Raw genomic sequence first — 21776 nt, forward strand, 5'->3', positions numbered from 1 at the left:
CTGTTCAGTCTCTAAAACTCAGTGCAGGGCTTCTCCAGGAGGTCTTTCCCACTGCTGCCCCCCGCTCCAGTGGAAATGACTGCCCTCCCCTGGGCTTCAGTAACAGCCCACTGATTCCTTTATTGAGTCTTTTGCTGTACCGTTTAATCATTCTGGCTCACTTGGTTTTTTCCCTGCCCCACGCTGAGCTCCTCGTGGCAAGGACAGCCCCGTCTCTGTGCCCCAGTTCTGAAACAGGGCTTGGCATGTAGGTGACACTGAACAAATGTCAGAGTGACCAGATGCCCCGAAGTGGGCTCCCCCTGAGCAGCTGGCTGTGCCCAGGGAGGACATGCGCGCTATTGTGTAGTGGGCTTGTCTCTCTCCACGGGCTGGGGAGACTGAGCCACCGAGACCTTGACTTTGCCTCCTGGAGCATCTCTGGAGCTGGGTGGGACAGCAGGAGAAGGAAGGGGGCGCTGCCTGCAGAGGTCCTAGAAGTGTGGTCCCTGGACCACCCACATCAGGATTCGAAGCCCCACTCCAGACCTCCTAAATCAGACATGTAGGAGGCAGGGGGAGAGGGGGCTGGACCTCTGTGGTTAGCTGGTTCTCCAGGTGGTTTTGTGCTGACTGAAGTTTGCAAACTGCTGGTCTTGCTGCCTTTCCGCCTTTCCTGTCCCTTGTGGAGAATTCCTGTTCCAGTCAATGTGCACAGCGGGTGGGCCGGGCTGGGCAGCTCAGGCTCCGCAGGGCCTGGGATCGGGGGCACGTGGCACTGTCTCCAGGCAGCCTGTGGGCAGGAGCCCCTGTGGTTTCTCATCTGCTTGCAATGGTGGGGTGCTGGGGAGGCAGGGCAGTGGCCACAGCCTTGGGAGAGCCACAAGTGGAAAGTTTTGACTTAATAACAACCCAGCTGTGCCTCCCTGGGAGCTGCCAGGCCCAGTGACATCTGTGCAGGAAGTCTGTTCCCCTCTAGATGCTGGGAGGCCTCTGGTGACTCGCTGCTCTGACAGGGTGGGCCTGGCCCCTGGATCCTGCTCAGCGGGACTACTGACGAGCCCGGGGGAGGGGGCCGGTCTGGTTTGGACACCAAGGCAGGTGCAAAGGTCCTGAGTTTCAGGCTTTAGGATGGTGGTTCTCGCCCTTTGGGCTTTCTGACCCCTTAGAGACTCTGAAAGCAGCATGTTGCTTCCCCAGGTGTGGGCACATCTGCTGCACATGAGCAGTTTTCGGATAGTTTTAGGGGGTTTCTGGACGTCTCTGTTCTGGGATAAAAGTACTCTTAATGGGGTGTTTGGAGAACCAGTCCCTCTCCCAGTTTCCACACAGCTTCTGGCCTTGAAACCCGAGCTGCAGCAGCTCCCATGCAGAAGGTGGAGGGCTGGGGGAGCAGCCGCTGAGCAAGGGTGGGGGTTGACTGGAGCCGAGCCGAGGGTGCCCATGGGCAACAGTTGACAGGACAAGAGCCCTGGTTCTCAAATGAGGGAGGGGCGCTGTGAACAGCTCTATTTAAGTCCCCAGGGAACGTTTTCAAAATCCTCTGGAGTGACCCACGCCCTGTCCCGGGCCCAGACCGTCTAGAGTAGACGGAGTCAGGGCCTTCACACGTGCTGTTCCTTCTGCCTTGGTCACTGTTCCCTGCCACCCAGGCCTGGCTGTCCTCCCTCTCTGAGGCCCTCCCTTACTTCTGTGTGCCTCCTCCTCCTCCTGCCCACCCTCCTCTTCTGAAGCCTTTTTTCAGGCAATTAGTTTAGGCATTTCTCTGTCTTGGTATTTGCATATATTTATTTGTGTGTTTCTCTGTGGAAGGTCTGTCTCTCTGCTTGGGCCGTGAGTGAGTCCGTGAGGACAGGAACTGGTTCTGTTCACCCCTGGATTCCTGGCGCCCAGACAAGTGCCTGCCACTTACTAGGGGCTTCATGCGGAGTTGTTGGGTGACTGTGAGCAGCTGGGTCTGAGACGTGGAGGAGAGAAGGGCCATGGCAGGTGCCCCCCTCATTCTCCTCCAGGGCGGCGTTCGCCCACAAGTGTGTGTCTATCTGGGATGTGCCCTGGCTGAGGATGTCGTGAGAGCAGCCCCAGCTTGTGGGTGACAGCGTCTCACCTTCCCTCTCCCCTCTTGGTCTGTATTCAGGTGAACGCTTGGCCAAGCCGGAGAGAGGCAAAATGAGGGTGCACAAGATCTCCAATGTCAACAAGGCCCTGGACTTCATAGCCAGCAAGGGGGTCAAGCTCGTGTCCATTGGAGCGGAAGGTGAGTAAAGCCTGCCTGCTGGCTGCCACCTCGGGGCCTGAGTTTCTGCCCAGCTGGTCCCTGGGCCTTTTCTACCCTGATATCCTTGAGGGCATTTGGAAGTGGGGCTCCCCGCACCTCCATCTGGTCGACCCTGTGGATTCTTCATGTAACAGCAGTACCTTCCATCCAGTTCCAGCCTCCTCCACCCATCAGCCCTGCCCCTGGAAAACCAAGGCCCACTTCCTGGTCCACCCAGTGACTCCCCCCGGCCAGTCCCAGTGCCGTGGACCCTGTGTGTTGCAGCGCTGCCTCCCTGACCTGCAGGCCTGGCTGCACTTTGCCGTCCGGAGCGGAGGATCCTGTGGTCTGGGGAGAGGGTGCAGACCCCAAGGGGTGGAGGGCAAAGTGCTCTGCTCCGCAGGGCCCCGGGAAGGCTGATGTCCACAAGCCTTTAGGGACATTCTTAATCGCATTAAGCACATCTTGGCTCTTTTCCCTTCACTTAAAATATTTTTTAAAGCTCAGTTTAAACCATTATCATTATCACATTCTCAGTGGCTAAAAAGCAGTACACTGCTTCTGCGTGCACTGTGGTGGCCCTGCAGGACAGGGGGTGGACAGGGCGATCCGAACAGATGCCATAACCAGGCCTCTCAGGACTGGGTCCCATGGACTCAGCAAGGATGCACAGGGCACCTGCGGTGTGTGCCACAGGTCGCAAGATGAGTAATCTCCATTTGTTTGTTCATTAATTTGTTCATTCATTCATTCATTTGAGACGGAACTATGGCTGTGATTAAAAAGTACTCCCCTGTGTGTGGCGGGTACTGTGCACCAGTGATCTCATGTAATCCTCGCAGCAGCCTGAGGAGCTGGTTCTAATTACTGTTTCCATTTCACAAAAAGAAAACAGATGCCTAACTAGATGGAGGAACTTGCTCAGGGTCCCATCCTAAGTGGCAAAGCCAGAGCTCAAGTCCGTCTGCGCGGCCCCAGAGCAGTGCCCCAGAGAGTGTCCTTCCCTGAGGCCGGTGGGGCCCTGCTTCAGGACATCCGTAGGAGGGGTCTCTTTTCTGGCTGATGAAGGTCAGGTGCCCCTCCTCTTTTGTTCTGGACACTGAGGGATTTCAGGTCGCTACCTCAAATGGAGTGCGGTTAGCACAGGCGCCTGCAACCCACAGTCCACAGGGTCAAAGCCGGCTGCCGTGGGTTTTTGTAAATATTGGAGCTCAGCCACATGGTTTGTTTGCACGCTGTCCTCGCTGCTTCCCGCTCAGAGGGCAGGGTCGAGTGGCTGTAACAGAGGCTGTACGGCCGACTAAGCCAAAATATTTCCTATCAGGCCCTTGGCAGAAAAATTTTGCTGACGCCCGCCTTATTGGGCACTTGGGCCAGCTTGAGGCCGTCACAGGCCTTGCGCCCCACCAGCTGTGAGGCCCAGGCCACGTCCTCTATGCCCTTGCGGCCCCAGCTCCTCGCAGCGAGAAGCACTTAGTAGGTGCTTGGTAAATGTTTGAAGGATTTGCACATAGCAGGGTAATTTGCCTGGCGAGTAGGAAAATGTTCTCTGCCTCTTTATGAGAAGAAAGGAATGCTTTGCGTTAATAGGGAGGAATCACAACTCGGCAGGAAAAGTTTTAACTGGGCAGGAACGAGAAGCCGAAGAAGTCGCTGCCCAGGTCTGGTAGGAGCTCAGATGCACAGGGAGCAGGGAAGTGAAGGACGTGTGAGGTGGGGGCCGTGCGTCCTCCAGGCGGGCGCCTGCTGCGTAGACGTAGCCAGTCGCTGCTGGTGGGGATACAGGCCCAGCACTGCTGTGTCTTCCTTTTTTTATTTTTTAAATTATTTGAAAGATTTTACAAATTATGTATTTTTAGAGAGAAAGGAAGGGGGGGAGAAAGAGAGGGTGACCTCCATCCATCGGTTGCCTCTGGCACACCCCGACTGGGGACCTGGCCTGCAACCCAGGCCCGTGGCCTCACTGGGGATCAAACTGGTGACCTTTCAGTTTGTGGGATGATACCCAACCCACTGAGCTACACCAGTCAAGACCCTTTTTTTTTCCCCAAAAAGAAGTCAGAAATCCAGTTTTTAGAAAAGAAGATTGAAATATCTAAGAAAAAAAAATTTTTTTAAAGACACTGAGCACCAAAGGGAGAGACTAGCACTTGCTGAGTCCCGAATGTGCACCTGGTTAGACAGGTGCCTCGTCTGCACTGTTGTCCCCTTCTCCTGTGAGTGGACCTGCCGAGTGAACACCGCCAGCCACATTCTCTCTCCAGGAAACCGAGGCTCAGAAAAGGTGCTGGCGTGAAGCACGTAGTGTGGCTGCACCTAGGCTCCAGGCCAGACTACCTCCAGAATGAACCCAGGGGTTCCAGGTCCAGAACCGAGGTCTCAACCTGTTCTCATCGCCCCTAGGCATTGCTGCCTCCCCGACGGGGGACACAGGATAGAACTTTGTGCCATTTCCCTCAGCTTGGACTTGGCGGGTCAGGTGGGTTATGCCAGCCTCGGCAGAGGGGTGGGGACCGAGGACACAAACTCCAACCCCACCTCTGATCTTTGGGAAGTCCCTGAACCTTGCTGGCTGCGGTTTTCCAGGTCCTTCCTCAAAAGCCTTGGTTCTCCAAAGATTTCAAAGGCTCCTTTCGAACAGTCCTTCCCGCTCACTCCCCCAGGGAGCCATTGCCTTGAGCTGAGGCTTACTGCTTCAAAATCATCTCTGTCGGTTCACACCGAGCAGCGGGATCCTGCCACCATGGTCGCCCTGCTGCAGATGGGTTTCGTGTGTTTTAATGAAACGGCCTTGGCTGCTGCAGACTGGGAAACACAGGGCCCTGGGCCGGTCTCCTGCGGTGCGCTCTTCTGGGGCTTGGGGCGGGGCAGCCCTTGCTGGTTGTCCTCACTGAGGAGCATCTTATGCTGTGGGGACCAGCCCTGGGGGGGCAGAGACCCCAGACCTTTGAAGGATTGTCACCTGCTGCAAGGACTAGACTCTCTGATCGACCCTGAAGGGCAGGACCAGGCCAGAAGGAAGACCTCTGGGCAGGGATTATGGATATAATGCAGAACCTTCGGGAAGGGACTGCGGGCTCCAGAGAGACCACACGTTCCCTGTTCCCTGCCCCTGAAGATGTGTACATGGAGGCGGGAGGCAGCCCCGGGGGGGGTTAGTGTAGATGCCTCAGGTGTCTTGTATGATCCTCGATTCTAAAATGTCTAGGCTCATGGGATCGGGGCTTGACCTGGGTGAGGGGTTGAGATGTAACCAGGGGAGAGGACGCAAGCAGGATTTTTTTTAGCCCTTTGGGCAGGGAAAGTGTGATAGCTCTGGGTGCCAAGAGCTCGTTGGAGGTGGTGATGACTTAGCGTCTGTCCTTGGGGTGCCAGGGTGGCAGCTGCAGTGGGTGCAGCGCTGGTCTCGGAGGTGGTGGCTCCAGGGTCTAGTGTCTGTCCTGCGGGGGTCCCTCGCTGTCATTCCTTCTGCTGTCTGAGTCCCCAGTGGATGCCTGGACCCCAGGGGGCCGAGTGTGGGCAAGGGAGAGGCAGGTTTCAAGTAAACCCAGGGTGCAAGCAGCTTCGTAGCTCCTGTAGACCAGGAACGACAGGGCCACCCCTCTACCCCTTCCCACCCCCGTGGCAGACTCCGTTAATCCGCCATCATGGTCCCCCCCCTGCCGGAGCCCACTTGTGGCCTTGCATCCCTCCTTGGGGACCCAGCATTCCCGGCAGCCTCCTGACGTAAAGCTTCCTGTGAGATGGGGTGTCCCTGCAGCAAACACAGAGGTCCCTGGGTCGCATGTTGAGGGTGGCCAGGGGGTTGGGCGGGTGCTGAGCCTGGGGGTCCCCAGGGCAGTCACTGAACACTCCCGTCTTTTTGCTTGTACTTAGCTCCTCTGTTTTCTGGAGTGAAACTGCTTCTTTGGTGGGAGTGTGCTTTCAGGAAGGAAAACCCCCTGGGAATTTTCGGGGGATGGGGCTGAGGAGCGTAAGTCGGCAAGACCCAGGATGGGGCTGCTGTGTCTTCATCAGTGCCGGGAGGGCTCCAAGCCCAGGGCTGTGGGGGGTTTGGGTATTTGGCCTTTACAAGTGGGGCAGCATGTGAGGGCGTGGGGGTGGGGCACCAAGGGGTTCTCATTAGGGTGGGGGGCCAGCACTGCGGCCCGCTCACCTGAAAAGGCCAAGAGAGACAGCAGCATCACCACTGGAGTTTTTCCTAGACTTGAAAACACGTTTCCCCTTGTGTTCAAGATGCTGTTCACAAAACGTTGTGGCTGTTTTTTCTGCTTTCCGTATTACTGTGTAAAGATTTTTCCCAAGTCATTGGAAACTTGTGGGTGTAATTTCCATGGCTGTGTTAATCAGCTGTTTGCTGGGCCCAGCTGTGTGCTGTCCCAGACCTGGGTCCTTCCTGTGATGCTCTTGGGTCTTGGGCCTGCCTACGTTACCCCTGCTCACTCACCTACTGCATCACTGGTGTCTCCAGTGTTCGTCTGTCCCTCCATTTGTTCTTCACTCAGCAGATGCTGATGGGGGCTTTCTCTATGTCAGGCACTGTGCTGGGTTCTTAGCGGGGATGCAGAACAGGAAAAAAGCATTGCCTTCCTGGAGCTGATGTTCTTTCTAGAAGGGGAGAGAGCAAATACACACATAGCTACATCAAACGGAGAAAAATAAAGTGGGGAGCAAAGTGGGTGATCGAGGAAGGACCCTGGGAGAAGGGGAAGGGTGAGTGGAGGTGGGAGGGAATTGAGGGACCGGCCACGTGGGTATCCAGGCAGGGGAGAGCTGTGGCTGGAGAGAGTGGTGGACAGCCAGCCTCCGACCTTGACTCTGAGTGAGGGGAAGCCATGGAGGTTTTGAGCGGAGAGGTGACGGGGTCTGGGGATTTACTCAGTGACACCTTTGTGCTTTGTGCACTCACACGACCTCCAGCTTGGGGCTGTGACAGACAACCTTACAGCAAGCACCACACACAGAGCCTTATTCTGCCTGTCAGGTCTTGGGCCAGGGAAGGATTCCTAGAGGTAGAACCTGACTCTCAGAAAGTTAAATGGCTTTCAGGTGCTTGCTGCTGTTGCCGAAGTATTTCCCAGAAAGCTTTTTAAATTATTTTTAAAGCCAGTGTCCACTCCTAGCCGAGGTGTAGTAGCCTTGTTATCACCAAGGTGTATGTTTGCTTTTTTTTGTTTTTAATTGAGATTGAACATCCTATAAATGGGTTATTTCTATTTCATGTTTCATGAAGTGTCTACTCATGTCTTTTGCCTATTGTGAATTTAGGCTTTTTTCTTATCAATTTATATAAACTTTTTAAATGTTACAGATGTGAAACCATTAAAAATTGAAAGTGGAAGGGCATCTAAAAAAATCTCAAACCTTTGTGAACTGAATCCTAACTGACTCCACTAGCACTCGCCACCCCCCACCCCGCCCTGCCCCGCTGCCCACCTCTTGCACTCTGCAAAGAGCTGGCTGGCTGATGTACTTCTTCGGGGAGGTGGTGCCCTGCCGCTACGGCTCCCTGTGTCTCTTTCCCAGGCACTCCCCCTGCCCAGGCCTGGGCCCGGCCAGTGTCTGGGGTTCTGGAAGGAGTGTTTGAACCCCCCTGTGAGCAGGAAGAGTTAGGTCCTGTCCCCTGTCCAAGGTGCTCACTTGCTGCTCCTTTGCTCCGCACCCCAGTGCAGGCTCCGCCCCCCCAGTGCAGGCTCCGCCCCCCAGTGCAGGCTCCGCAGAGTCTCCGCCCCCCAGGGAGCAGCGGGAGTGCCCTGTGCCAGGTCACACAGCAGCTGCAGTTTTACTCTCCCTTCTAAGGAAGGGAATGAGGTCTTCGAGTGTGATTTCCTTAATGGGATTCACTCTGGTTTAAGGGGCTGGTGGGAAGCAAACGCTAGTGGGTGTGGGCTTGGGGAAGCAGGAGTCCCCAGAAGTTGCCCCTTCTCAGGATTCTGTCGCATCTCCCCAAACACTAGTGTTGGGTTGAGAAGAGAGAGAAAGAGAGATTCTTTGGGTGCCTCACCCTTAACTGAGAACATTACCACAGGGCCTGGAAGCGGGCGAGGCTAAGGCGTCTACGTTTGATCGTCGGTGGCTGAGCCCCCAAGACCACGCCCGGCTCCATGCCCGAGGCTCTGCCGCACAGGGGTCACCGTTATGTTTGTGCTGCCTGGCAGGGAAGAGGTTACTTCATCAGATTAATGGAATTATTTTAAAAGTTGAAAAAGTACGGCTGCTTAGACTGAATTTAGTGCGGTATCTTGTAGTTGTGATCTTGAAGCTGTTTGAAGTTTTTATTAAAAGCTACCCAGCTAATGGCATCAGGAGGCTGGTGTGGGAGTGAGTGCATCCTTCGGGATGACGGGTTCGGTTGGCTGTGTTCCGTGGCCTGCACGGGCGCCCAGAGGTCCTTAGTTCAGAGTTGCCTGCACATCTGCCATGGCTTAGGAGTCCTCCCGCTCTGTGTCAGGCTGGTGAGCACCGCCCAGGGTCTAAGACCCTTCCTCTGTCGCCTTTCCTGACCTGCACAGTGGAGTCGGCCACCCCCAACGTGGACCCCTAGGACACCCCTGGTCTACCACCTTGTGTCTCCAGGACACCCCCAGATCTTGTCACCTGCAAAATTTAGTTGCTCTAACTGTAAAAACTGGACTGACTTCCCTCTAGAAGTGGAACAGCATGGTCTCTGGTTCCCTCTATGGTGCACCAGGTGACGGGCAGCTCAGGGAATGTGCCCTCTGCCCCTTTAAGACCCACCCTGCTGCTGTTTTTGTAGAAATCGTGGATGGGAATGTGAAAATGACCCTGGGCATGATCTGGACCATCATCCTCCGCTTTGCCATCCAGGACATCTCTGTGGAAGGTAGGTCTTCTGTCTGCACAGTGATTCCCGCCCGCGCCCCCCCCCCCCACACACACACACACTCCTTCCCTCTACCATCACATTTTCCTCCCCCGGGTCAGCCTAGAGAGCCTCTGACCTTGACTGAGGGCCACATCCTGAGCTTCTGACCCATTTCTGCCCTCTGTCCTTGCTCATAGCCTGTAGACAAGTAAGAACTGTTTGGGGTGCTGGTTCCCACAGGTGTTTTGGTCCCCAGGAAACTCCTCACTTGGAGAAAGCCCAAGGTTGATGTGGTGGAGTGTATTGTAAACCCCGCTTGGCTCTTGGATTGTTAAATCTTGAAAAGGTAGGGGAATAGCCACCAGGAGGGCTTCCTGGGATGCCCAGCTGATCCCAGGTCTTCCCCTTTGCTCCCACAGCACCCTCTGGTGGCTACTTATCAGATCTGCAAGGGGCCACCACCCGTCAGTGGCTGCGCTCTCTTAAACTTTTGATTCCACAGCCCAGGTGATGTGTGGATTTATTTCCTCATGATTTATATTTATGTATTTCCACACACATTATGAGCACAAAAACAAATTTTAAGAAAGATGAGATGTCGGTAATAATACTTTTAGCTCATTTCAATGGAATCTTGGGCTTTTTAATTCATTTTAATGGAAACTTGAAAGAAATCTTGAAAAGATTTTTGTTCAGAGTAACTTTGTAATGAGAACAATGTGGACTCAATTGCTTTGTTATGGAAATCTTGGCTTGACACTTAGTGATTACGACAAAGTGGAGATCTAAATTTGGTTTATAAATACTTGGGGTTTCGGGTGGAAGTGGTTAAAAAGATGCCAGTAGTGGTCGGTCACTTAGGGCTGGTTCTTGTTAGTGATGGTAGATAAATCCCTTCTTCAAATAGCCTTCCTGGTGAGTTTGATTCTTTGGGGCAGGCTTCTTGTCCGCTCTAATTAAGTAGTTATTATTTTAATCTTGGAATATAGCTGACAAACAGCTTGAATTAAGAGTAGAAGCATTAACTTTGCTGATTTTTTAAAAGTTGTTTGTGCTTGAATGATTGTATTATCTTTGTCGGAATCGTTTAACGTCATTCTAAAGACCGTGTTGTGAATTGAAAGTAGATGAGATCATCCAGGAAGCCCATCACGGGGTACTGGAACCTGCAGTTCCCAGATGCTAACACATGGGGGCAGTGCGGTTGGCAGCCCTCCTGTTCTGGGAGCCCCCAGTCCCCTCCAGTACCCCTGCCTTATCTGAAGGCATATGTCCACTTCACACACACCAATGCTGGTGATCTATGTAATCTATGCATCAAATGTAAGGGAACCTTTTTTTAAGATGAACACAAAATCGGCATCAGAGTTCTCATGCTTCCTTCCCACGTGGCCGTGTGTACAGCACAGGCAGGCCACAGGTGCCCCTGTGTAGAGATTCCTGGGTTCTAGACTTCACAGACCAATCAAACCTTCCCAAAGTGGCCACCTGATGTAAGTTGCCACCTTATTTTGATTTGTTGCCATTTCTTAAATTAAAGGGAATGTCAGGGAGTTAGCCTAAAAGGCCGTTACCACAGCATTTCAATGCGTGGTGTGGCTGGCTCTGAAAAGCTGCCTGGCCTGTTTCTATGTCAGATGGATTCTCAGCCTTTGTCAAGGAAATAGACTTTGTGGCCTGGTAGTAGCAGGGTCTTTGTATGAGCCCCCTCTGTGAAACGGTGTGGCAGAGTGCGGCCTCCCCCACGTCAGTGGCCCTCCCTCCACCAGGCCAGCCCCCTGACCTCTCTGCCTGTCACTCCCTTCGCCACAGAGACGTCGGCGAAGGAAGGGCTGCTCTTGTGGTGTCAGAGGAAGACGGCCCCTTACAAGAATGTCAACATCCAGAACTTCCACATAAGGTGAGTGACCGGGAGCTGGGGGGCTTTTACAGAGCTGCAGGGCCCTGCAGGCCCCTGGGCTGGGCTCGTCTCAGCTCCAGACAGAGCAGCAGCCTTTGGGGAAGAAGTTAATTGCTGTGGGAAGGGGGTGTCCCCGACCCCTCGGTGTCCTCTCTCCATCCCAGCAGTGTCTCAGACGGATGCAGCTACTGCCTTGTACACCTTGGTTGTGCTCGGGCTCCTGGGGAACTCCCAAGGAGGCCGTCGGGAAGTTCTAGCCTTGGGCTGCAGAACAGAGCAGACGAGGCCCCAGCCTTGGTGGAGGGTAGCGTGAGATGTGGCAGGTGTATCAACCTGCCAAGCCCCTTAGAGTCTTGAGCCAACTACCTGGGACTGTGGCAGACAGAAAAGCTCCTGCCCATCCTGTCTTCTCCTGGCTCCTGCTCTGAAGGGTCACATATCTACCTCCAGGGAAAGGGAGACTGCCCCCTGCTTAGCACTTTCCCCGTAGTGAGTGCTTGGCCCCACTCACCAGCTTGCCCCCCCATTGTCTCCCCCGGGCAGCTGGAAGGACGGCCTTGGCTTCTGTGCCTTGATCCACCGACACCGGCCTGAACTGATTGACTATGGGAAGCTGCGAAAGGTATGTGCACTCACCTGACTGCTCACTGCCAGCTCCCGGCCGCTCATCCCTAGTGGGCAGGGGCAAGGTGGGTCGGCGCCCCTGCTCTGAGAGCCTGTGTCCAGCGCGAGGGGTGTCAGCCTCTATAGGTTAGCCAAGAAGACAGCCTGTTGAGAAGAAAAAAATCCCTTCACTGTTAGGGCTACCTCAGCACGGCATGCGTGTGCTTGCCCACACTCACAGCCCATGAGGGAAATGTGAGGGCCACTGCAGCAGCCCTGTGAGTGTGGAGGGATAAGTGGAGGGTTTCTGCTCCCATTTTCTGGTTTTTATTAGGTGGATCTATTACTGTCACAATCTAAAATGTTGCGTAGCCGCGGATGCATTTATCCCGGCTGTGTCTGAGACTCACTGCAGTCCTAGGCAGGTGCCCACGGCAGATGTGTCCCTCGTTGCCGAAGTTTGGCTGCAGGATTTTCTGCTGCTGCTGCTTATTTCATTTATATTTTGTCATGAAGCTGTTGGGGGGTTGTCCTGAGTGTGTGTGTGTGTACGTACTAGGGGGTGGGAGCTAGGTGTATACCCTCATGGTGGTTCTTAGGGTGGGGGCTGGTTAAGGGATGCTGGCCCAGACCTTGGAGACTGGACTCAGCTCGTCTCCCCTCGAGGTCCCTCCCGTGCCTTGGCATGTGGCATGGGGGTCTCAGGAGAGGCCCCCCGAAGCCTTTTCTGTGCCCACAGTTGATCCGCAGCTCGGGTTGGACTGTTGCCGGTCTGTGCTCGAATCCCTGGGCAGGGCAGCTCCTAGGAGTGACTGTTCATTGAAGAGCCCCCCTAACCTGTGCCCCCATGAGGGGCCTCCGGTGCTTCTCAGTGGCCAAGTGAGCTTTGATGTTTCCAGTGTGGGGACCTCTCTGGCCACTCATGGCAGTATTGGGCTGTTTCCAGGGTGTGCAGGAGTGGGCTGCTGGAAAGCGTTTGTGAGGGAGGAAGGAGCAGGTTCCCGTCCCCTCTGGGACCTCTGCCTGCCTACAAGAGCCCAGCCTCAGGGGCAGAGGCACCCGCTCCCTGGCCCTGTGTGTGCCTGCCCCAGGCTGGTCCCTTGGAGATCAGACACCTTCAGGGTGATAGGGCCTGACAGGCTGGTGGCAATCCCAGGCTACTCTCTTAGGGGATAGGAGGATCCCAGCTCTCTAACTCAGCAGTTTTGCCAAAAATAAAAAGTTCATGTAAAAATTCCCTGAACCGTCTGAAAGCTACCTGGCCCAGTCAAACAGGGCAGAGGACGGAAGTCCTAGCTGTGGCAGATTTTCTTTTAGAGGCGTCATTGTGAACCTCCGAACTATCTGTGAGGTTCAGCTGCTGCCCGTTGGAGACAGTGCGCGTGTGTGTCCCTGTGTGGCTGTGCTGGGGCGGCAGTGGCCAGGTGATCCCTTGGGGTTTGCTCCCCCGTATCCAGTGGGACGGGGCTGACTTGGGCCATGTGGTCCCTCCACCCATCCCTCCACAGACTCCAGGTGCCCCCGCCATTTGGGAGTTAGGGGTTCCAGTGGCCTTTGTCTGATACATGGCCAGCTCTGTCCCCACCTTCTGTCCTTCTCTGTGTCTTTTCATTTCTCCATGTTTCACTTATCTGTCTCCCCCTCTGTTTAATTCAGTAGCATCAGTAAAATCCAGCCCAGTACTGACCAGGTGGCTCAGTTGGTTGGAGCATCGTCCCATACACCAAAAGGTTGTGGGTTCGATTCCCAGTCAGGGCACATACCTAGGTTGTGGGTTCTGTCCCCTTTTGGAGTATGCATGGGGGGCAACCAATCTTTCCCTCTTTTCTCCCCTTTCCTCTCTCTGAAATCAATAAAAAAATTCATATCCTTGGGTAAGGATTAAAAAAAATAAAATCCTGGCCCTAGCTGGTGTAGCTCAGTGGATTGAGCACGGGCCTGCGAACCAGATGATCGCGGTTCGATTCCCAGTCAGGGCACATTGCCTGGGTTGCAGGCAGGTTCCCTGCAGGCCAACTCCCAGCAGGGGACGCACGAAAGGCAACCATACATTGATGTTTCTCTCCCTCTCCTTCTCCTCTAAAGATAAATAAATAAATAAAATCTTAAAAAAATAAAATAAAATCCAGCTGAAGCCCTAGCACAGACCTGGTCCCACTGAACCATGGGTACTTTCCAGAAAGCACAGCTCCAGGGCCTGGGTGGCTTGGATGTCAGGGAGAGCTGAGGGGCTCTGATGTGAGGCTCTTCCTTCCTGCGCCAGCCCTTGGTGGGAGTGGAGGCCTGGCAGGCCCTAGGGGTCGGGCGGGGCAGGCGGGCAGGCACCCCTGGCCTGAGGACTGTTAAGGCCTGTGATGGAAATGACCTTCACTTCTTGGCAGCATTTTTTATCACTCTGGAAGCTGCTGGAGACCTTCCCAAAAGGATTCCACCTTCTCTCTTTTGAACAGTTTCTTCCTGAAAGCATCCCAAATGGATGCATTGATTTTTTCGTGTCCTGCGAGTCCCACCTGAGCACACGGGGAAACTGAGTCCCAGGATGACAAAACCAGCTTGTTTTAGATTATTCTGAGGAACCAAGAACAGAGTGGGAGGGCCCACCAGGACCTCCCCGCACTAAGTTGTGGGTTATTTCCCACATTAAACGTTTCGTTTTAATTGTGGTAAAGTGCTCATGACACAGAATTCACTGTTTCGACCACCTTTGAGTGCATGGCGAGGCAGCATTGAGCACACCCTGCCAAGCTGGTGTGTGACTGTCACCACCGTCCGTCACCAGAGCTCTTCTCGTCTTGTGCAGCCGAGTCCGTGGTGGTTCTGTGTTTCGCTTTTTGAAGAACCTCCACACTATCTTCCACGGCGGCTGCACCAGCTTGCCCTCCCACCAGGGTTCCAGTCCCCCCACATCCTCGCCAGCACCAAATAGGTTTCCTTGGGAAAGTTGCAGAAATCAGAATAATCACAAGGCTGCTTGTGGGAGCCCCAGGATTTCATGGGCTGGGAGCCCCAAAGCGGTTTGAGAGCACCCAGGCCCACTCTTCAGTAACAGGTGGGGAAGCCGAGGTCAGGATACTTACCAGCCCCACTCCCTGGTGGCAGAGCTGAGCCCAGAGGCCAAGACGGGCAGCTCCCAGGCCAGTGCCCTGCTCTCCCGCTCACTTCCTAGCCATTCTTTCTTGGGCTACAAGCCAGTATTCTTCATCCTGTTCATCCCATTTTTCTGACAGAGAAACTGAGGCTTCAGGAGGAGAGATGGCATTTTAACTCCCTGGCCAGCGAGCCCTGGTAGCGAGGCCAGCCGTCTGCACCCAGCGCTGGCTGCCGTGGGCCTGCCCAGGAACAGCGGTAGCAGTCCCTCTGCCCCTAAAATCTGGCGATTGCCCAGATGGGGGCCGCCAGTGTCTCGTCACAACTCCCACTCTAACCCCGCCCTCCCCGCCTCCCTCTAGGACGACCCTCTCACAAACCTGAACACAGCCTTCGATGTGGCGGAGAAGTACCTGGACATCCCCAAGATGCTGGATGCTGAAGGTAAGGTTTGCCTTCCAGGCTCTAATTCTTCTCCCACCAGCCACCCAGCAGCCTGAGGTGGGAAGGGAGAAGCCTGCTGTGGGGGACCTCGTTGGGAGGTTGGGGTCCTCTGCCTGCTGGGGGTTCCGTGGTTCCCTGGGGTTTGGAAGGAGTGGTGAGAGCTGGTGCTGAGAAGAGTTTGGGGAGCAGTTTCCTCCCCGACCATCTGCGGATGGGTCTCCCCTTTGTTTTGGAGTCGGGTAGCGGGTGCTGGTGTGGAACATGAGGTCTCTTATTGTAGGGGCGGGAAGAGAACCTTCCTCCTAAGGTCTCCAGCGGGGGCCCCATCTGTTAGGCTGACAAAATCGGACCAACGAGAGAAGCCAATGCGTTTACTAACATGGGCATCACCCCGCATGGGCCTGTTAGGAGTAACCAAGGGGCTGGTCTGTGTGCACATGCAACTTTGTGAGGGATGGTGGGGGAAGACCAGCACTTATGGAAAAGCAAATGGCTTTTTGGAAAGATGAGCTGCCCCTTTGGGGACTAGATGGGAGATCTGATCATTTGGGGCAGTATCTGTCTGTGTGAGGAGCGTTTTCAAATAGATACTGAAGCGGAACGAGGAGTGTGATGAACTTCCTGCAACCGTCATCCAGTTACAACAATGACTTAAGATTTTTTCTCTTTTTTTCCTTTTCTTTGTTGAAATGTTTTAAAGCAAATTCCAGACATCACAGCATTTCACTGCTACATACTTCAGACTATGTGTCTTTAAAATGTGATATTTTCTTAGGCAACCATAAGGCAGTGTTCACACCTTGCAAAGTGACCGTGAGTCCTTGATACACCCACTGTCCGACCAAGGTCTGCACGTGGCATTTAACCATTGTATTTCTCCTGCCCTTTTTATTTCCAACGTTGAACTTGTTGCGGTAACTGGGCCAGCTGTCCCAGTGAGTGTTTCTTTTTTTTTTTAAGAATTTTTTTATTTAAAGATTTTATTTATTTATCTTTAGAGAGGAAGGGAAGGAGAGAAGGAGAGAAATATCAATGTGTGGTTGCCTCTCACGAGTCCCCTGCTGGGAACTGGCCTGCAACCCAGGCATGTGCCCTGGCTGGGAATCGAACCACGATCGTGTGGTTCACAGGCCCACGCTCAATCCACTGAGCTACACCAGCCAGGGCCCAATGAATGTTTCTTGTTCTGGGTCTGTCTGGCTGCTTCCTCGGGGCACCATTCCAGTCCTCTGCCTTTCTTGTTCCTGTCAAGTGGAAGTTACTGCAGAAGCTGGTTCGGTTGGACCCAGTTTTGGCACAAAGACCAGGTGGTTCTTGGAGTGTCTGGTATGTTCACAGGCTGCCTTTGACTCCAGGTTTTTCTTGACAGACATCGTTGGCACCGCCCGACCGGATGAGAAAGCCATCATGACTTATGTGTCCAGCTTCTACCATGCCTTCTCTGGCGCCCAGAAGGTACCCAGGGCCCCTGCTCCTTCCTCGCCCCGCACACCTCATGCCAGACCGGAAACCATGCCCTCCTGCCCTCCCCTCACCTCCCCCTGGTGACAGGGTCTGGATGGTCCGTCTCTTTGGTAGAGTTAGCCCCTGGTGCCCACGTGGCGTGTTCTTGCTCAGCCCTCTCCCACCCGCATCTCCGATCTTTCTCTCATCCTCCTCTGCTCTCGAGAAGACGAGGCAAGAGCTCACCTTCCAGGACCCAGACAACCGTCTTCAGCAGGAAGGGCTGTGTGGGTGGAATCAGCCAGGGGTGGCTTTGGGGACGCAGTGGGCAGCATCTCCCTGGGACCCCCTCTGTGGAGCTACAGGCTTTATCAGGGGAGTGGGACTACCTGGGAGGCAGACCTGGGGAGCTGTCTCCTGTTTTCACTGACCGATTTTGCGAAGGTGTCAGGAAGCCCCTGCTTCTCCCGCTCGGGGACACGTCGTAGCAGGGGTGTGTGCAGCCCCATTGGGCTTTGGTGCTTTCTCCTGAATACTGCCTGGAAGCCCCAAACAGGGTCGCTCTGTTCTCTGTGTTCCTGGACGTGACACAGCCCCTGGGAGGGAGGGAGGGCAGAGCTGGGCAGCTGTGAGCCCTAAGTGTCCCGGCCCAGTTTTGCTCGGGGAGGCCTGGGGTTAAGGGCCAACTGTGTCAGTTCTGCACTGTCAGTTCTACAGAGTGGCCTCTACTCTGCAGACATCGGAGATTTGCATGTTCTCCTTACCAGGTTAGTGCAGGCAGCAGAGGGCCCTCTTCTGGGGTCCCTCACAGGCAGGACCCCAGAAGCACGACACTCAGGTTGCCACTGACACGGGACCCCAGGCTTGGCCTTCGTGGCTTCGGCCGTGGACCTGTCCTGTGCTCAGGCAAATTTTTCATCCTCAGCGTGGCATCCATGTGACCCGTCCTGATGCGCCTGCTGGGGGCGCTCTCCCCACAGCCTCCCTCTGCCCAGTCTTCCCCCATACTCGCGCTCCCTCCCTTGTCTCAGCCTGTGCTTTCTCCCACCCCACCCCGTTTCTCCTCCCACCGGCTCATGTTCCCCTTTCTGCCCATTCCCTTGTTTCTGCCTGTCCGTCTGGTGTTCTTTCTGTCCACTGTGGCTGTGGTGGTTTATTCTGTGCTGCTGCCGCCCACTTTCTCCTCTCAACCTGTTCTCCTTCTCTGTGCAGATGTGTAGGCACGCTAAGGCGGGATGGGAAGGCCATGTGACCTAATGGTCATGTCACTGCCGCGCCTTCTCGGTGCGCAGAAGGTGAGCTCCCCTTGGCCTCGCCCGCTCTCCCTGCCCGCCTCTTCCTCTTCCCCGATACCCAGCCTCGAGTGAAAGGGGCGATTAGAGACGCCTCCTCCTCTGGGGGTAGGGTGTTTTCTGAACCTCGGCCAGGACACTTGAAGGTGCCAGAGAACCGTACCCCCTGGATGGCCCCCTGCCTCCCTGCTCCTGCCCCCCAGCCTGGTGGATGTCACAAACCCGATGGAAGCTTGTGGTTCCAGCTCCTTCCCTGGATAAGAGCCCTACCCCAAGCAGCACAGCGCTTGGCCATGGTTCCTGAGTAGTCCCGTAAATACCCAGGCCCCGTCACCCCTCTGTCTCCCTCCTCCCCACGGAGGCAAGGCCATCCTCTCAGATAGCAGCCTGCCAGCCCGGGCAGAGCAGAGTCGTCCTGCCCTCTCCCTGGGGTCTGGGCCTGAGGCTCAGAGCCCTGCCTGGCCCCGCCCACCCAGGCTCAACTGGGTGGTGGCGCAGGCTGCACCTTACACCCGGGTGCCCTGTGCACACAGAGACAATGAAGTTGTCAATGTGCATCCCCAAAGTCCTGCATGTGGCAGCAACAATGTCTTCTTATGTAACAAGGTGACCTTTTGCCAGTGGAGCACCTTCAGGAAGAGGTGCGTTTAAAAAATTAAACAAAGGCACTGGCCACCTGGGCTAGTAGTTGCCCTACTCCGGGCCTGGATGGGCACCCACAGCCCTCCTCCCCTTCCTCCCAGGCCACCTGGCTCCCTCCAGCCCCTTTCAGCCTCTTCTCTGGCCTGCCTCTTCTTCCTCTTCCTCTTCATCCCACCTTTGCTGTTGCTGCTCCCTCTCCTCAATTTCTTCCCACCCCTTTTACCCCCCACCCTCAGCCAGGGTGTGAGTGGCATCCATCTATTGCCTCAGCCCCGATAACCACAGTCTGGTTGCCCGAGTTCACGGCTGGGCCGAGCTCGCTGCTGTGGCTTCCCCTCTTTCCAATTCCCCTTCCTCTTTCTCTCCTCCTTCAGGGGCTCCCTCCTGGGCTTCATGCCTGTTGACACTGGCCTTCCCTGTCTCCAAAGCCTTCCCCGTGTCCTGGCTGATGACAATGCTCGGAAGGGAGAGTGTGTGTGTGCGTGTGTGCGTGTGTGTGCGTGTGTGCGTGTGTGTGAGTGTAGCTGCCTGCTTTTCTCCCTCCCGAATCTCACACCCCCTACCACCATGCCCTCTTCCCTCTCACTCATCCCTGTTGCAGCCATTTCACGCACTTTTCGTCCGTCTCTGAGGACAGGGTCACCAGTTGGGGGGATGGGGAGTGGTGGGGGGTGGGGGCGGGGTGTTCCTCTCATGTCCTGGGTCAGGGGCCTCACCCAGAGTCGCCTGTAACCACTTCTAAGGATTCAGGCGACTGTTAGAGCTAAGCAGCCATGGGTGGGGAGTCTTCCCCCCTCCCGTGGAGGAAGGGGGTTCTTTCAGACTCACGCGCTCTTCTAGTCTTGGCTGTCTCCTCGACTGGAGCCACTGAAGGGAGGTCTTCCGAAACCCACGCCCAGTGCCCGCCGTCCCTTCCACTGTCGTTCTCTTGTCAAGCCTTGGATGGTAGGACTAGAAAGGCAGCAGAGTCTGACATATGCGTGCACATGTGTGCGTGTATAGCAGTCCGTGTACCCAGCCAGGCGAGTGGTGTGCAGAGGTGCATGACTGGTGTTCGTAGTTCATTGAGGACTGACTCTTTGGCCCTTGGTTTGGGTTCTGATCCTTTCTCAGCTTGTCTTTCCTCTCCCCTGTAGAGCACACGTAGAGGGTGTTTTTGCAGTTTGTGAAGCTTTTAAAGTTCATGGTCGTGATCTAGGGGGGACTGTTTCTGAGAAACCACACTTGAAGGCAAGAAGGGGATCCGCTGTAGGTATTTCTGGATGGTTTTAGGAGGAGATGGTGCTGTTTGCCTGTCAGTCGCTTTAGTCACTATTGTGAATCTGCTGAGGGGAAGAAATCCTCAACTGCCCTCAAGGAATTCATGGTCCATCTAGGAAAACCTTTAATAAAAGATGTTGAGCCCTGGCTGGTGTGGCTCAGTGGATTCAGTGCCCACCTGCGAACCAAAGGCGATTCCCAGTCAGGGCACGTACCTGGGTTGCAGGCCAGGTCCCCAGTAGGGGGCGTGCGAGAGGCAACCACACATCAGTGTTTTTCTTTTTCTCGCCCTTCCCCTCTTTCTTAAATAAATAAATAGTAGTGTTTTAAGTGGGGGGGAAAGGCTGTTGATGGTAGCTGCCATCTACCCAAAGCTGTGCTCTGCTACAGACCTGAGTTGGGCAGGTACAGGTGCAGGGCCACAGGATGTGAGACTGTCTTGAGCAGGAAACACTTGAACTTGAGGGTCTTAGGGGTAGAATAGGGGTCCACAAGGCAAAGGCTCCGGGAGGATGGGGAACGGCGGCCAGTGCTGTTGAGGAAGGCAGTCACTGTGTGTGCAAACGCTCTGAGGAGTGATGGGATTGCCTGCAAGAGGAGAGCCAGCGAGTGCTGGGCTGGGTCTCGTCCAACTGCCTGGAAGAAGAAGTGCCAGGGGAGGAGGGGGCAGGGATGGCAGGGGGCCAGGGCTGTGCAGCTGTGGGGTCAGCTCGCCTTGGTCTAGGGGGCTCACTGGCAGGGACACCAGGGTTGAGTGCTGCCGTGGGAGGCGGGAAGTAGGCAGTTAGTTAGATTTGGGGAAGTGTTGACTGCAGACCTCATCTGTGACATTCCTGTGCATCTGGGGTTCGTGGGTGGCAGAGCCGTAGCGTGACATTCGGCCACGTTGTTCAACGCCACCTTCACTGAGGACCATTCCTCTCCAGCCTCTTCTGTGGCGGCCAAGGTGATGCTGTTGAGCAGCGTAGCTGGTCTCGGGTGCGCTTTGGCTTGGCACAGCTGAGGCTGTTGTTTGGGATCTCTGCGGACTCTGGGAATAACACAGCCGATGCCTTTACAAAAACAACTGGAATGTAAAGCCAGGTATATGGTTGTGTTAGGTTATGGGATGGTACAGCTTACAGCAGGCTGTGAAAATATAAACTATGGAAAAGTGAACACAAGTTTCTGTCAGTCTCTCCCTGCGGCACTGGGAAGTAACCAGTGTGGCTGTTCTTACAGATGACCTGTGTGTGTCCCCCTGATTTCCTGAAAAGTCTGTCACCGTGGAAAGGGCTGGGCGTACTCATTCTTCTTGGTTCCATCTCCTCCTGTGTGAATAGCCCGAAGCCAAAACCCAATAGCTTCCGTTTGGAGCTTCTCTCAGAAAAGGATCTTTTCCCCCTGGAGCAAGCCTCCTCTGAGCTTCAGAACCAAAGCAGACTCTTTAGGATGTAGTGGGACTGGGCGCCTCTCTCCTGGCCCTGGGGCTCCTGTAGCCATGGGAGAAAAAAGTGAAACCACCAGGAAGGTGGGGGGACAGGGATAGCCCCGGATCCCATCCTCAGGAGTCTCTCTTGCCTTTCCCTCCAGTTATATCCGGGAGGCCTTACTGACTTTGTGCTCCCCGGGCTGGTCTCTTTGACCTCCTGAGCTGGGGTTGGAGGGGGACCGATCCCTTCTCTATAAAGGGAGCTGTTGGGAGCCAGCGTAACCCCACACCCAGCAGCCCAGCACCCACACCCAGGGAGGGCCTGCGTGCTGGGTGGGGGGTAGGGCAGGATTGAGCAATGAGAACAAGGGAGGGTCAAGGTCCTGAAGATTCCGCCTGTCATTGTTTCCAAAGTCAAATCCGGATTCCAGCCGCTTTCTGGTAGCAGTCGCAGCTGGCTGTCCCTCAGCGGGGAGGCACCCCTGATGGGGTTTGCAGACAGGCCGTTGCTTTTTCTAAAGAAAGCCCTTTTTTAGAAATAAAGTGGATTAGCTCAGTGGATTGAGCACAGGCCTGTGAAGCAAAGGGTCGCTGGTTCAATTCCCAGTCAGGGCACATGCCTGGGTTGTGGT

The 21776-nt window shown here is 55.0% G+C and overlaps 1 protein-coding gene across 4 annotated transcripts in view; it reads left to right on the top strand.

The window, feature by feature from the left end:
- ACTN1 (actinin alpha 1) overlaps window positions 1–21776 on the top strand; it is an 89031-nt gene that overhangs the window by 50158 nt on the left and 17097 nt on the right. For all 4 annotated transcript variants that reach the window (XM_037031135.1, XM_037031137.1, XM_037031138.1 and 1 more), the window contains exons 3-8: window positions 2117–2236; window positions 8994–9080; window positions 10875–10962; window positions 11506–11584; window positions 15015–15096; window positions 16466–16551. In XM_037031135.1, the coding sequence (XP_036887030.1) occupies window positions 2117–2236; window positions 8994–9080; window positions 10875–10962; window positions 11506–11584; window positions 15015–15096; window positions 16466–16551 (542 nt within the window). The remainder of the gene's footprint in view (window positions 1–2116; window positions 2237–8993; window positions 9081–10874; window positions 10963–11505; window positions 11585–15014; window positions 15097–16465; window positions 16552–21776) is intronic.

This window comes from Sturnira hondurensis, unplaced genomic scaffold (genome assembly GCF_014824575.4).
Source record: "Sturnira hondurensis isolate 20B ecotype Veracruz unplaced genomic scaffold, ASM1482457v3 Scaffold0021143, whole genome shotgun sequence".
NCBI classification, from domain to species: domain Eukaryota; kingdom Metazoa; phylum Chordata; class Mammalia; order Chiroptera; family Phyllostomidae; genus Sturnira; species Sturnira hondurensis.